The 15,856-nt window shown below is 34.1% G+C and overlaps 2 protein-coding genes across 2 annotated transcripts; both read left to right on the forward strand.

Moving 5' to 3' along the window:
* LOC109725071 (prefoldin subunit 1-like) lies at positions 7,904–10,246 on the forward strand. The gene is made up of 6 exons (XM_020254132.1): positions 7,904–8,063; positions 8,156–8,209; positions 8,964–9,069; positions 9,379–9,385; positions 9,523–9,607; positions 9,960–10,246. Exons 1-6 carry the CDS (start codon positions 8,040–8,042, stop codon positions 10,071–10,073), a joined length of 390 nt encoding a protein of 129 aa, XP_020109721.1. The 5' UTR covers positions 7,904–8,039; the 3' UTR covers positions 10,074–10,246.
* LOC109706623 lies at positions 11,359–15,783 on the forward strand. The gene is made up of 6 exons (XM_020227568.1): positions 11,359–11,572; positions 12,342–12,483; positions 12,604–12,674; positions 13,073–13,158; positions 14,096–14,678; positions 15,161–15,783. The coding sequence occupies exons 1-6, from the start codon at positions 11,468–11,470 to the stop codon at positions 15,437–15,439; spliced, it is 1,266 nt and encodes a 421-aa protein (XP_020083157.1). The 5' UTR covers positions 11,359–11,467; the 3' UTR covers positions 15,440–15,783.

Raw genomic sequence — 15,856 nt, forward strand, 5'->3', positions numbered from 1 at the left:
TATTATAGTTTAAATTAAGAAATTTGTTCTATTTGAAAGTCCTATTAGCTATTTATTTTTAGTTTATTTATTGAAAATGAATGAAGTTAGTGCTAAATTTATAAAATTTTAAGTTATTGACTAAATATTAGGTGAACCAAAAAATATTAAAAAATATAAAGCAAATTTGAGGAGACTATTTCAAAAATGGAAAGAATATTGGAGGAAAATAAATTTGGGAGGACTATTTCAGAATATTCCATAGCTGAAAGGGTCTTCATGCAAATTTTACCTCGAATAATTGACAATTGTGCGACGAGCGACGGTCGAGAAAGGGCACCGCTACGGGTACACATAATTGTACCCCAACATGTTCCCCAACAGTGCTTTTTTTTTTTTAAGCCACAGAACAATCTTTCTACTGTAGAGTTTTCGATGGGGGACACTCGTAGCGGATCGTAGTACGGCAATAAACTTAAGTTGTCCTTTCCACGGGTGACGTGGCAGACCCGGTCCATGCAACATCTTGTAAATCCAACCGATTTCTACACAAAATGCCCTTGAATTTCACAAAAAATTCGGTAATGCCACTCTCTGGTGGTTTCGCGCTATGACCGAATCTCCCGCCGAGAATAAACAATCACCATAGACCATGTGCGCCACATCATTTATAGACCACCAAAACAAATTAGCCGTTCTTTTTCTCCACCTCTCTCTCCACATTTTATACAATTAATGAAATCATAAACTAATTAATATTACGATAGTTTTTTAAAATTATGGATTAATTGTGTATAATTTTGGGTGGTGTACAAAAAGAACGGCGAGCCCGGTCTAGAGAATAATTTTCCACTCCAGCGGAGGGGGTGAGCAAAGCTGTAGAGGCCACGTGGGGTGTGTTGGGTTGGAAGGGTTTTGTTAACTTTTTTTTATCCTTTTTTATTTTTTACAATTAGGATTAACTAATTATTAATTAATGTTCCCTTTCCTCTTTAATATTTTAGTATATTATAGAATCCTAAATTTTATAAAAAAAAATTATTAAATGCCACTTAGATCATGTGGTCACCATGTGATGGTGATCAAATGGATGGCCATTGCCCTCTTTTTCTCAAGCATCCAATGTTGTAACATTTAAGCTTATTAATTTAATTTGGATTTAAATCTCAAATAAATTGTATTTATTTAGAGAGCAAAAAATTAATTTACAGGAAGGTCCTTTTATTACTACTAGTTAAAGTACGCGTGCAACGCACAATTTGCACCAAAAAAAAAAAGAAACTTAAAATATAATTTTATTTGTATATTTTGTAGAATTTGATTGTGTATATATAAAATATATATTTTATTTAGTTATAATCATTTAATTTGATATAGAAATAGAGGTACTTGTAGTAGATTAGAAAATTCAAAATTATTTAAGGTAAAACTTTTATTTGACTATAATAACCTATTTTGATAGAAATTTAAAAATAATTTTATTTGTATATTTTGTAGAATTTGATTGTGTATATATAAAATATATATTTTATTTAGTTATAATCATTTAATTTGATATAGAAATAGAGGTACTTGTAGTAGATTAGAAAATTCAAAATTATTTAAGGTAAAACTTTTATTTGACTATAATAACCTATTTTGATAGAAAAATAAGAAGAATTATGGTAGATTAATTAAGTTTGATTTATTAAACTTTAAATTAATTTAAAAATTCAATTTGTATTGGTTGATTATTATAAAATTATTTTATAAATGGTTATTTTAAATATAACTTTGCTTTGAAAACATAAAAGGTATTTTTGAAAGAAAACTTGATAGACCCGAGAACTTTATTCGCTCTTTTATATATAGTATAGATAGATATTAATCTAGACCATTAAAGCAATATTCTTAAAAATGGAAAACTCAAAAGGGACAAGCCAATTAATCGGTTCGATGATCTGAATTAGAAACACAAACTAAGTAGCGAGCAACTAAAATATTCTTAAAGGGAGCTTCTCATGAAAATATTGCTCGTGTTAAGACTATTTCTGATATATCAGCTGTGAATTAATTAACTAAAATCGAACTAGAGCGAATACATATTATTTTACTTTTTGAGTGAAGGGAGAATAAACTTTACATGTTCATGTAAAAATCAAGTAAAACTAGCTATTGGTTTAACAAATCAATGTGGATGGAACAGAACACCTCAGGAAAGCTTATGCCAAAATTTAGGACCACTGAGAGTGAAGGTAGTAGTACCCTATGCACATTTTATTTTGCCTGCCACTGCTTTATTTTCCCTACTCAAATTGTTGAGACAATGAACTTTAGATCAATTAACCATGTCTATGTAAAAAAAAGAGAGGATGTCCTTTTCTTCTTTTGTTTTTTTGGGGTAGCTAAGTTGATTCTCTCAACCGATATCGATGATCGAGGTTTAGGTGGATCCGAGGCTTCTCGCTCCATCCAAAATATGAACTATTTCGTAGGGAAGAGATTTACATTACAAGGACGTGTTCTATTTTGATGTATGAACATATTTCGTCGTTGACGGGTATCGTAGGTATTTACGATTGCTTGCTACTTATGGCATTACAGGCATTTTCTTGAAGTAAAATAAAACATCTTTTGGGTGGAATGATATGTTCTAACAAATCATAACTAATAGCATCTCATAAGATATTAAAAATAAATCAATAAATTAAGTCCTAAGTAATGGCTTGTTCTTCAATTAGTTAGATATAATTGAAAGAAAAATAGATATATATGTATCTTGGATTCTTCAAAGAATTAATAAGAATCAATTGCCAAATGATTGCTATAAATAGTTAGTTAAATTGGATGATTTGGTCTCTCCTATATATGCTTAGAGCAATATCTAATAATTGAACTAGTTTAGGAATTGCCTTTATGAAAGCATAGTTAACTTTTTATAATTAATCTTCAGGGACTTAATTACAATACCTCACAAGCATTTTACCAAGTTTTAAAATGGTGATTTTGGTTGATTTTATGACAACCTTATGTTTTGAATAGCTATATCCTATGCATGAATTTTGCTGAACCATAAAATTAGGTGTATGTGGGTGAAGGGTCACTTATCAATTGTGAAAAAAATAAAAAAAAAAGATGGTGTTTCTCCCAACAACCACCAACCTTTTTTTTTTTTGTTCTTTTATCAATAAACAATCACCAACTTTGAGAAGACATTTTATTCTCCTAATTGGCCTAGCTAGATCTATTCTTTGCAATGGTACCTGGTCTCATTAATGTAAAGTTATTTAAGGAGAATTTGTAGTGTAACCATTTTGATCTTATAAGGAAATAGCAACTTCACATTGAAACCGTAATTAAGTAGGCATTGAAATTTTATTGATCTACTTTTCTACTAGTTTCTTAAACATTTAGTTTATGTTTTTGAAATACCAAATTTGCGGTGGAAACGAGAGATAACAGTGGTTAAACTAACGACTCGGGCTAACCCAAAAGCTTAATATCCTACACATATCCTTGTATATTTGCAGTATACAACTATACATATGGGCCATTAATTATTCTTATTTGTGAATGATGTGACACTTGTATTTGAAATATGTTAACTTAGATATATTGTAGATGTCACTAGCAGCGTAGCACGTGACATGAACCAAATGTGGTCAATAATTTTATAATATCGAATCGAACGAAACTATTACTAGGTTAAGAAAAGTGTGAACCAATCTGCATCATTAACTGTATCACTTGGTGTGTTTGTTTGGGTGAAAGTGAGGGGGAAGTGGAGATGGGGGAAGTTGTTTACGCTGTAAACTATCACTTTCGTTGTTTGTTTTGCCGTAATTTTATTATGGCCGAAAGTCGAGTTCACCCAAAATAGGGTAATTGACTTTGCCCTTCCACGGGACAAAGTCAATTCTGGTGAAGTGCAAAGAGGCAAGGGAACTTGTTAAATTTAGTTAGGTAATATGATCAAATTTGGTTAGGTAAGTTTTAATATATTTTTTGTCTAATCTGTATATTTAGAAAATAATAAAAAATAAATTTGTTAAATGTTAATAATTTTTTAACTTTAGAATTTTATTTGTTGCATTATTATAATTTATATACAAACAAATAATGTAATTTTTTAAATTTTTATTTTATAATTATACATATATATAATTATATTAATTTTTATTTATTATAATTTATTATTGACTAAGTTACAAAATAGACAATGATATCACTTCGGAGGTAAGTATACCAGGGGTGGAGAACTATATTTTTTACGTCATCTACTTCCTACCAAACAAACAACAGAACTTGCAGAACTGCACTTCCACAGTTAGAAACAAACAGCGGAAGTAAATTAATTTTCACTCCAACTCCACTTCAATCTAAAGTCCACTTCCACCCCAAATCTACTTACGTTGAAACAAACAAGCCCTAATAGTCGATCGAATTTACAAGAGCCACCAACTAGCTAGCGTACACCATAGTATTAATCAAAATAGTCAAAAATATATCTTTAAAGGCTCCGTTTGGTTCGGGGGATAAGTGGGGATAACGAAAGTTATCCCCACTATTCTGTCAAACGGGCTGATTGTTTACCGAGATATTTTATCCTGGTCAAACTTTGCTATTCCCGATTATTTCGAAATAGCAAGGGATTTGCTATTCCACTATTTGGTGGAATAGTGCTATTCCAATGCTTAATTTCATACTTAATTAAAATAATAAATTGAATTAAAACTAAATTATATAAATATTATATGTTATATATTATAATACATTATTTTTATTATAAAATTATTAATTGTACTATATTAATACATATTATTTATATTTAAATATTATAATAAATTTTTTTTATTAAATTTAAGTTTAAGTAGAATTTTTAAAAAAATTATACATTTATTATAATAAATTAATTTTATTAATTGTTCCCACTCCTATTCTTATTTTAAAAAATTAAAAATTAAAAATTTAAATTTTTAAAATTTATAATTTATAATCTCAAAATTAAAGTTTATAATTGTAAGGAAGTGAATTCTCGAAATCCGAGAGTTCTATTTCGTCCAGGATCGACTATTTGTTGAGAGAATACCTTTTAGGAAAGTTAGAGATGTCCAAAGCACAAAGAGTGCCTTGGAGTTGAGTCCACGAGAGCAAATGGNTTATCCTTTTTATTCCATCTTATCTAACCAAACGCTATTTTTTTTATTCCCAGAAATAATCCAATTTTTATCAAATGCAAAATTGATCTAATCCCTGCTTATAGCTCAATTTATACATATTCCTGGAATAGTCATTTTTTGCTTATCTCCGAAACAAACGATACCAAAGAGTTTACTCTAACACGAATGTTAACCAAGTATCTTGAGCTCTATAAGAAGCTTGAGTTGGTCCAAGTATCTTGAGCTCAGTTTGAGAGGATATATATGCTATACATATGCTGTATCCAGTAATTAACAGTATCTAGAAAAGTGAGAATCATTGGAGGAGTACAATGCAAGACAAGAAGCAATGATGGCAATGAGATGAGCCACACAAAGCAAACTACATATTAAAAAAAAAAATTACTGTGAAGGAGAAGCAGAAGAAACAAACAAATTAAGCTGTATAAGAGCATCTGATCATATTACTTTCATGTGAAAAGTGCTTCTAAGGAACAAGATCCAATGCATGGACACTTCTCTAAGAAGGTAGTGGTGGCCTCTTTTGTTCATAATTATTATTGCCAGGCCTGTGGCTTTCCACATAGTATTCTCCACATCTTTGGATCTTATGCCTTTAAATAATACTACATGCATGCACCGTAAATCGCACCCTAAGACTATAGAATATCGTCTGAGTCAACTTTGTATATGTTGGAATTACTAGCCTGCTTGGATTATTCTTGTTTCGACGCTCTGGATATTCCACGTAGCTTTTGGATCTTCCACGTATCTGGCCTTCTTTCACGCCTACGCCTTTCATCACGATATGAATGCGTCGAATATGAATCAGATGCCAGTCGAATATGACGAATGCAAATCGAAGAGGGCCCCTGAAGTCCTCTTCTATATATATCCATACTCTAAAATTCCGAAAACGTAGGTGGAAATCCTAGAGAGAAAAAAGAGAAAGAAGAAGAGAGAAAATTTTATTTTTGGTTCTGTCTCTTACACCCAAAGAGAAATGGGTTATATATATAGATTAGGGGCAATTGCTTACATATTCTTGAAAAGTTTCCAACTTTCCGATTTACTCCTTTTAGAAGGCTACGTTCCAACCTATTTTTAATATACCCCTAGAAATTAAAATCTGTTAATTAAATCTGTTATCTATGTAAAATTACTATTTTATCCTTTCAAATATATCCTTCCACCATCATTGACTATCTTATTTGCCCTTAAAGTCGGGGGCACAAAAAGTATTTTTACTTTTGGTCTTCTCCAATATACCCCTTTACCGGCACCAATATTTCTTATTTGCCCTTAAGTTAATGGCAAAATTGATATTTTAATTTTTTTAACTGTGGTAGATATTTAACTCATGTTTAACTCAAGTTAACTTAACAGGTAATAACTGCGGAAGTATTTTGTAATAACGGTAGAACATATGAGAGGTATTTTAGAAAGAAAAAAAAAAGTAAGGGTAAATCAAATATTTTCAAACGTATGAGAGGTATATAGGCAATTATCCCTATAGATTATTAGGACCCCTCAAGATATCTTAAATCTCACATAGAGATTATAATAAGGATTAGAATTAAAATATCTATAATAGATATCTACTAGAAAATACGTTTCTTAACTAATAAGAAATATATAATCAATCTTTATCCTTAACATATTATGTCGATTGAGTTAAATTCGAACGGGCTAATTAATGTGGACACACCGCATGGCAACTGCTTAAATGTCAGATATTTGACAAACCATAAGCTATCGAAAAATAAATTAGAGTCCGGCTGGGATACTATTGATAGCACCAAGCATTTGGTACTATCAAGTTTTCCGCCGTTAGATTTAACTCTTTGACTATTTTTACCCGTTAGATTATACTATTAAACCAATAACTTACTCTACCCTAGGGGCCCACATCATCTTAACCTTACATTTTTTCATCTACGGTGCTAGATAATATATTCCACCCTAGTTCATATAAATTATGTACTTATTGATTGATTTAATGTAGAAAACTGACTCATAAATAATAATAGCTTTAGGTATATTTTGGAGTTCGCAAAGCAATAACCTCTTGTATTATATAAAAACTCTAAATGAGATGGGGACAGTTAACATGTTCTTGGAGCTTTGTAAAGAACATGGAATATGCTAAAGAAAAAGGGGAAATCAACTGACAAAGTCAAGTTACACAGCTAAGAAGCTATTTTATCCCTTTCCTAAGACTCTTTTACACACACATGGAGTGATATATATTAACTTAACACAATGCTGCGCTTATTTCAAATTTATTCGAATTTGAATTTGTTATACACTATTAACACGGTTAAACCAAAAAACACTTTATATTGGCCGTAAAAATTATAAATTTCGAGGTTACTTAATCCATTGATAAAATAAGCTATTTTATAAAATCTCAAAATTTGGTATACTCTACCACCAAAAGTATAATATAATGGAAGTACAAAGACCATATACTCACTAAACTGGACATAAATATTTTGGGTCGGAATCGACAAATGCAATCAGACCCGACCCGCTACTTCGACTAACCCGACCCACCAGGTCTGAGTTTTTGAGATGATCCGACCCGAATACGGGTTATCGGTTTCTTTGGTTGACTCGGCCCGATCCGGAATTTTCAGTTTGGACCCCAAGAAAATTCAGGGCCGCCCTGGTCCGGTCAATTCATTTTGGGCCGGGTCTAAGCTTAGAAACATGTATTAATAAACCGGACCGAGCCGGGCCCCAAAAGTAAACCGGCCCGGGTATTTCTCAGGCCTGTAGCATTCGTCTCCGTCGACCTCTTTCTCTCTCTCTCTCTCTCTCTCTCTCTCTCTCTCTCCGCCGAGGGGATTAGGGTAAGGGTTAGGGTTTCGATTTAGGGTTTTCGCGAGCTCCACGAGCTCCGTAGGAGATCCGTGAGAAATGGGGGACGACGCGAACCGATCGGTAATCACATGATCACATCTCCCATCTATCTCTGTCTTTCTATTTCTCTTGCTGGGTTCACCTTCTCTGACTAAGATTTGTTTCGATTTTAGGCGTTTATTGAGCTACAGGGGCGTTTGATTGAGGCAACTGGGAAGCTGAAGCAGGTTTGGAGTAACTCCCTAAAATTTCCCCATTTCTATCAATTTTTTCTTCTATTTGCTTCTTAAAGTACGAATTTTTCCTATGTGGGACTTGGGTGTGAATTTGGATGTATATGGAGATCGAATGATTTGGGTCTCGCCCAAATTTGTTATATTTTGGGGCTAAACTGCTTATATGCTTCTATAAAGACAGTGTACTTTAGGGAAATTTAAGCTCCGAAATAAGTATCATTATGTATTGAGGTTCCATGAGTTGGGTCTCAGTTTATTCTTTATTTTTTTGTATTGACTTTTGGAATTAATAATGTAATTCTTGGTGTGAAATAGCTGTGACAATTAAAATCAGTGATAATTTGATAGGGCCAAAGTTGATTATATTCGGCAATCTATTGTGAAATTTATTTTTTTTGGTCACATTTTTAATATAGTTTCTGTGGTTTGAGACTTTTATATGGTTGTCTCTATTATTTCATAAACATTGAACCTGCGAAAGAGTATTTCTACTTTAACATCTGAAGTAAAATATTGTGTTCCACATAAATGAAATAAAAATAATAATAATCTCTTGCTAATGTTGAAATTTTTAGATTTTGAAGTTAGTAGAAACAGCGGCTACTACAGATAAATTCAAAATTGGAAAGTGACCAAAAAAAGCATTTGTGTTAAATAATAATGACTTCCTGTAATATATGTAGGATGGCGAGTTGTTTTGCAAGTGCTTATGTTGCCCTGATCACAGAATCCTTTTAATTCTCAGGTGCAGAATCAGATGCGTGCTAAGGAAGGTGAAAAGAAGCGTGCTTACCTAACGTTGGAGGAACTTCGCCAGTTACCGGATGATACAAACACATACAAGTCTATTGGTACGAAACAATCGCTTATTTATTTTATAACTTGTCTATATTTAAATCCTTATCTTGAATGCACCACTTGTGTATTTCACATCTGTATAGAAAAGTGTTTATTCAGTCATAGAACTGCTTGTTTCGATAATAATCCACTCATTCTATGTAATGGGAAATTTAGAACCTCGATAATTGGCGTATCTGACACAACTATAACTACTCTACGGTTCTCCCATAGCAGTAATATATTCTAGTCAATATTGCGTAAGCAATTTGTCAATTTGCTTTTTTTAAAGGTTTAACAATGCTCTTTTTTCCTTCTCGCAGGCAAAGTGTGAGTCCTCTGAACCAAGAAGCTTTTCATGTTGGCAAAGCTATAACAGTTTGCCTTTCTCATGTTGCCGAATAGGATTAAGTAATCATCATATTGTTACTAACATCATTATATTTCCTATCCTTAATGATGCTCAGGTTTGTTTTGGAGCCGAAGTCGCTCCTAGTAAATGAGCAGGAACAAAAGCTTAAGGATAGTGAGAGTGCCATATCGTCCTTACAGGTTTCTCTCGCTGCATTTAGCCTTTCTTTAATCGCGATTAGCTCTTTTACTGTGTTATGACACTATCGCTTTACTCCCTTTGGTCGGGTATCGGTTAGAGAATATAATACAGCATTCGTAGAAATAAAAAGAAGCTGAAACCGCCCTTTTTCTTCTCCAATCCTTTTCCTTTCCAAGAAGGGTAGTTTAAGCATTTTTTCGTATATCGGCTAAATGTAGTACTGTATTTTACATTAGATATCCGACTAATATATAGGTTTTTAGAGTTCAAGGGGAGCAAAGTAATAATCGCGACAAGTTCTGGTTGGTTTTTTCTGAATTTTTGCCGTTAATTGATCAAATGATGTATCAGACATCCAAGGAGTACTTAGAGAAGCAGTTGGCGGAGGTGGAAAACAACATACGCGAACTCCTGCAGCAAGATCCGGGTCTCGCACGTCAGATTATGTCGATGACGGTTATGTAATGTTCGGGGATTTGGAGCCTTTTTTTAAGCCAAATTTGCTTGTAACTCGCAGATTTTCCGTAAGCATCAGAAACACCTGTATCAGAATATGTTCTATCTACTTAAATATTTGAAGGTTTTGGATATTAGATTGAGAGTACTTAGTGGACTCTGATGGTGGTTTTTTTTTTCAATTTTATTATTCTATAAAAGGTCTATAATCACAAGCTTAATATTGAGTGCACCTACATGCTCATTTGCTTGAAGAGTTTGATACGATTAAATAAACAATTAGCTAATCTTAACATGCTTATTGGCTCAAGGAGCTCCTTCACACCATAAACTTGAGTGTTTTTGCGTGTACATATTAAAGAGTTATTGTATTTTGTTAAACTCTCTTTTTTTTCGCGTGTCGATTGAGATTTATTGCCTCACATTTGTAGCTTAGTTTATAATCTTAAGCTTAGTTTATAATCTTAATGAATGAAGTGGGTAAATAGTTATTTCTTTGTCAAAAAAATAAAAAAAAAACAAAAATTTAGATTTTTTTAAAAAAATCAAAATATGTGTGGTTAATTGCCAAATTTTTCATAGCGCAGTACTTGGAATCTTGAGTTTCGATCAAGAGACCATTAGTTAAAAATCCGTACGAAAATTAAAAAAATTTAAAATAGAGATTTTTAAAATAAATTTTTTTTTTATCAAATGTGCTAGGGATAGATAACATGGTTCATTGATTTTCTTAGTCCCCTTGACTAGTAGAGTACGTTGGATCTGGAAACTTCCATTTTAGTCCCTGCAAGTTCTTAAAATGACCTAACCAACCTTTTTTTTGTCGGTGAGACAACTTACCATTTGAATCAACTGACTCCCTAGTCCTCATCCTTCGCACAATCATTTTTTTAAAAATTTTTATGCTATATAATCTTTCAAATTAAATAAATTTTGATAGATATGTCACATCTCTTGCTCGATCCATTACTTTTTAACAACTCTTAGATGAAATTTTCTAATATAAAGCAATCATGTTCTTAAACTTTAATCCAGTTATAAAAATCCGATAAACAAAAAAAAAGTATATAATTTGAAATTTTGGATTTTAGGAGGTTTACATGCAAATATATATTTTTACAGGCACACTTGTGTAAAAAGCCTCCCCGGGAGTTTCTCCCTGATAATGAGGTAAAAAACAAAACAAAGCGGGGGTCGTATCGTTTTCCGCGGGTCCCTGTCCACGCCTCCTATACATGCGTCGCTTCCTCAATCCTCTCTCTCTCTCTCTCTCTCTCTCTCTCTACTAAGCTCTCCTCTAGCCCCTCTCTCTCTCTAGATCTCCTCTCTCTCTCTCTCTCTCTCTCTCTCTAAGGTGTGTGAGGGAGTGGGGATCGTCGTCGTCGTCGTCGTTGTGGTCGGCAATGGCGGTGGATCCGAGGCAGGTGCTCGCGGGGTTCCTCACCATATCCATGTTCGTGATGCTCGGAAACATGATCAAGCGCGACCACTTCGACTCCATCGACGTGGTCCGTCTCATCTCAAATCTCTCCTTTTTTCCCCATTTTTCCTGGATTTATTTGCTTTTTTGCCCTTTTTTGGTTGAAATTTGGGCTCTTTTTTTACTTGATTTGGAGTCGTCGTGAGCTCCCGAAGTGGGATCTACTGCTCTAATGTGTTACTATCTCGCGATTCTCATAAGATTTTAATTTTTTATTTGCCTTATAGAGTTTCTAATTAAAGATGCATGTTTGGTTGATTTGTGGGATCTTGTAGACACTATAAATTGATTTAATATGAATCGACCAATTTGGTAAGTCTATAAACATATGAACTCACTTTGCATGTGGTCCTTTTTTTTTCTTTTCATTTTTTCATGTTTGCGATGTTATTGGGTTATAAAATTTATCCTAACCAAAAATTTGCACTTTCTTACTGTTAAAAATTACAATTTTTAATTGCCGCATTTGGAACTGCGGTCGATTTGGGTGTGGTTCCATCTGCGGCAATCGGGCCGCAGTTCCAACTGCAGTAGTTAGGTACTGATGCAACAGTTCAAACAATGGATTTGGATCTACGTGTAGTTAGATTTGCCGTGCAACAGCAAGTGCATGTGACCAAAGGGCTCTGTACTTGTTTTCATATGTTTTTGATCCTGCAGGACATGTTATTTATTGGTCTCAAGTTAATAATCTTTTATGAATTTGAGTAAATTTTGTGTTGATTGTTGAATGCATGCATTCGATTTATACTCCGTTGGTCTAAGTCCGAAGCATATCCCAATTTGGGAAATCTCAGGTGAGGCTTCAAGAAGCATCTACTGTTCAATTTGATTTAATAAAGGTTGATGAAAAAATAAACAAGGCGACTAGGGATAGCACGGGGCCATGGAAGGAGCGCAGTGAAGTGATTAAGCCGTGCTGGAACAAACCAAGTTCAAGTTAGTGATATCACCATCCAGAGTCAAGTGGAATTTGAAGAATATAACTATTTAATTTTCTTTGATTTGGTGTTTCTGTTTGTTGTTTGATTTTGTTTTTTTGGGTCTTTTCGCTTTCAGAGGATGCGGAACTGTCGAAAGGTTACATTACATTCTCTTTGACTAGTGGCCCTGAATATCATATCTCGCAGGTATGACAATGACAAGCTATATTTTATTGTTTCTTGTTTTTGATATATATATATATATATATATATATATATATATATATATATATACATGTCTAGCAAATCATATTGCCTATTAGTGCTGAAACTGAACACGGAAAAAAGAAAAAAAAAACTGATGAAACATTAGCAGTTTGATACAGTTTTTGATGTTATGATTTTACATATAATTTGGATTATATGTGGAGAAGTATTAACTAGAAAACCAATAATTTAGAATGGAGGAAGTTTTTTCTTTGTTTAATCTCATAGACTTGAAGCACCATATTGTACTTCTATTTGCTATGTAGTGGAATTAGTTACTGTACCCAAAATAAAATTCACATAGAAAGATCATTTTCAATTGAATTTTCTGTGATCAGATGGCAGATGCTGTGGTAATTGCAAGGTATCTGGGTGCCACACTCGTGCTTCCTGACATCAGGGGATATGAGTTAGGTAACAAGCGGTAAGTCTTTCAAATTGGAGTTGTTTTTGTATGCAAAACTTCCCACATTTCCTTTCCTGCTCCAATAATGTCATGCAGTCTGTCATAGCTATTTTTTCGCTCTTACCGATTCACCACCTCAAGTTAGAGATCGGTGTTTTCGGTGTTGGCACTAAAATCAACGAAGAGCTCTGAACATGAATAATTTATTTGTGCTCTCATAGAAGTTGTCATAGAAGTTGAAAATTCTTTCATCACAGACCTGTCTAGCTTGACTTCTTGGACAGCTTCTCTACCGGAAAAGCTGTTGCCATGCATTGGTAAACAATTTAAGAGGATGTTCATTTCATCGCTTTGCACATTTTTACTTGATTCCTGACTTGTAGGCATGTTAGATTTCCACGGTTTTGTGTTTTTTCTCATTTCCATATCTATGCGCATGAGATTACCTCAGGCAATAATATGTAAGCACCTTAGACCCTCCCAACGCGAGTTGTCCCGATACAATCTGATTGTTTGTTATAATATGTAGCACATTCCCGGAGTGTTACAGACAATGAAACGGAGTGCCTTGAAAGCTGTTGCCATGTTGGAAAACTAGAATGAGCTTTTAGTTCCCTAAAGTAGAAACTCAACTTTGTAGCTTCTACTTCTACTGCATAGGGAGCTGAGCTCAAAGGCATTGTGATGAAGAAGCTTTTAGCACTTCTTTGAACAGCTCTACTTAAAATGCACTCCTGAAGAAGTCTCGACGAGATCAAACAAGCCCCTACTTTTTGTTGGTACCAAGGACTTATTTTCTTGTCACCTATAATATAAAGCGACATACAGTCATTTCATTACTTTTCATGACGCTTTCTGTTATCAATAATCAGAACATTCAGATCAAATCGATGATCAATCATTGGTTTCAAACTTTGTGCCAACTTTGCAAAATAATCCTTGTGAAACTATACAGGAATTTTAAAGATATGTATGATGTGGACAAATTCATGAGGAGCCTCGATGGCGTTATCAAAGTAGTAAAAGCACTTCCCGACGAATTAGCTTCTCGACAGCCAGCAGTTGTGAGAGTTCCCAACAGGGTTTCAGAAGACTTCATTGTCGAAAGCATCAAACCAATTTTCCAAACCAATAACTACTTAAGGCTTGCAATTGTTTTTCAATCGATAAGCTTTAGACTGAGGGAAAAGAAGAATATAGAACTGGATTCGACCGCTTGTTTAGCAATGTTCAGCAGTTTGGAATTGAAACCAGAGATTAACGAAGTAGGAGAAAGGATGGTCGAGAGGCTAAAAACACTTAGTAGGAAAACAGATGGCCAGTTTGTGGCAGTCGATCTTAGGGTTGAAATGTTAGAGAAGAAGAGCTGTAAAGTGAGTGGAGGCGCGAGGAGGAAGAGTTGTTACAATGCTCAAGAGGTTGCCGATTTTCTCAGGAAAGTTGGGTTTAGCCAGGATACTACTGTCTATCTAACTCAGACTTGGTGGCACGAGAGTCTCAATCCCTTAAAGGAGGCTTTCCCGAAAACTTATACCAAGGCAAGTCATCTTCTTCTTTATTAGTTCATATCCACAGTTTTTACTGGTAAACACAACAATTTTAAGGTCGCGAAATCTATAAGCCTAGCTCATTTTGGTCCCCTAACCTTTCAATTGTTTCAATGGGTCCCTAAAGCTTCATTCTTTACTTGCAACCTTAGCATTTTCATTGAGTTACTCGGTTTAATTTGATGGAAACACCCAACAGAATTGCCATATGAAAAGTTATAAAGTTGATGGCGTGGCGGTTAAAGGACAAATGTATATTTCTCTCCAATGTGATGGAAAAATTTAAAGGGAAAGATAAAAGTACGACAAAATGCAAAGTTTAGGGCCAAATTTGTACCGACATTGTATTCTCGAACATTGTGCATTATCTATGAAGATTGTTTGTTCATTAGCTCTGATTCAGTTGATAAATCAAGGAAACCATTGTGCATGCCGATGTTTTTTGATTTTTTTTTTTTGGGCTTTCGTTGCAGGATGACATTATACCTGCAGAGAAGAAGGGCGAATTCCTTAAGTCAGGAAGCGCCGAGCTGGAGAAAGCCCTAGATTTTCATGTTTGCTCGGAAAGCGACATGTTCATTCCCGCCATCTCAGGACTCTTCTATGGCAATGTGGCTGGGAGGAGAATAGCTTCGGGCCGGACCCAAATCCTTGTCCCTTCGCAGGTGTTTGGCTCCTCCGCCCTGGCCTCCGACTTCCTCTCGACTTACATCTCCAAGAAGAACCATGTCGCTTACTCGTGCTACTGTTAAATACTGTTTTCCAAATGTAGTAATAGCAGCTGCAGCAGCAGCAGCAGCTCGAGAAAATGATCCCGAAACCGGCTTCTCTTCGGACTGCGCTTGCGACATGCGGTGACGGAAACAGGATCTACTGTATGTGAAAGGTGCAATATGAGTTTGAGTTAGATAGTTTAATTGAAGTTGAGTTGTTGTTTGTTGTTTGTTGCAGTATTTAAGTGATGAGTTCTCAAGTTGTGCAAAAACATGCTTTATATAAGAAATGGTCCTGTTGATGTCCAAATTTTAGATACAGTTACTATAAAAGGTTGAAAAGTGTATTTACTATCTTGGTAATGTCCTTGTTTTTCCATGAATTTGAGATTATAAACTCATAAAATGTAGTTTTTAACCTTCACATAAAATGTCATTCCTAATTTTTTTCCCTTT

This window comes from Ananas comosus, linkage group 2 (genome assembly GCF_001540865.1).
Source record: "Ananas comosus cultivar F153 linkage group 2, ASM154086v1, whole genome shotgun sequence".
Taxonomy (NCBI): Eukaryota; Viridiplantae; Streptophyta; class Magnoliopsida; order Poales; family Bromeliaceae; genus Ananas; species Ananas comosus.

What these genes read in the sequence shown, in the direction of transcription:
- LOC109706623 (XM_020227568.1), top strand. Translation starts at nt 11,468, where the DNA reads ATGGCGGTGGATCCGAGGCAGGTGCTCGCGGGGTTCCTCACCATATCC. An exon ending in TATGAGTTAGGTAACAAGCG is followed by an intron (nt 13,159 to 14,095) that starts GTAAGTCTTTCA and finishes GAAACTATACAG; the next exon opens with GAATTTTAAAGATATGTATG. An exon ending in TCCCGAAAACTTATACCAAG is followed by an intron (nt 14,679 to 15,160) that starts GCAAGTCATCTT and finishes CTTTCGTTGCAG; the next exon opens with GATGACATTATACCTGCAGA.
- LOC109725071 (XM_020254132.1), top strand. Translation starts at nt 8,040, where the DNA reads ATGGGGGACGACGCGAACCGATCG. An exon ending in CAACTGGGAAGCTGAAGCAG is followed by an intron (nt 8,210 to 8,963) that starts GTTTGGAGTAAC and finishes TTTAATTCTCAG; the next exon opens with GTGCAGAATCAGATGCGTGC. An exon ending in GTGCCATATCGTCCTTACAG is followed by an intron (nt 9,608 to 9,959) that starts GTTTCTCTCGCT and finishes ATGATGTATCAG; the next exon opens with ACATCCAAGGAGTACTTAGA.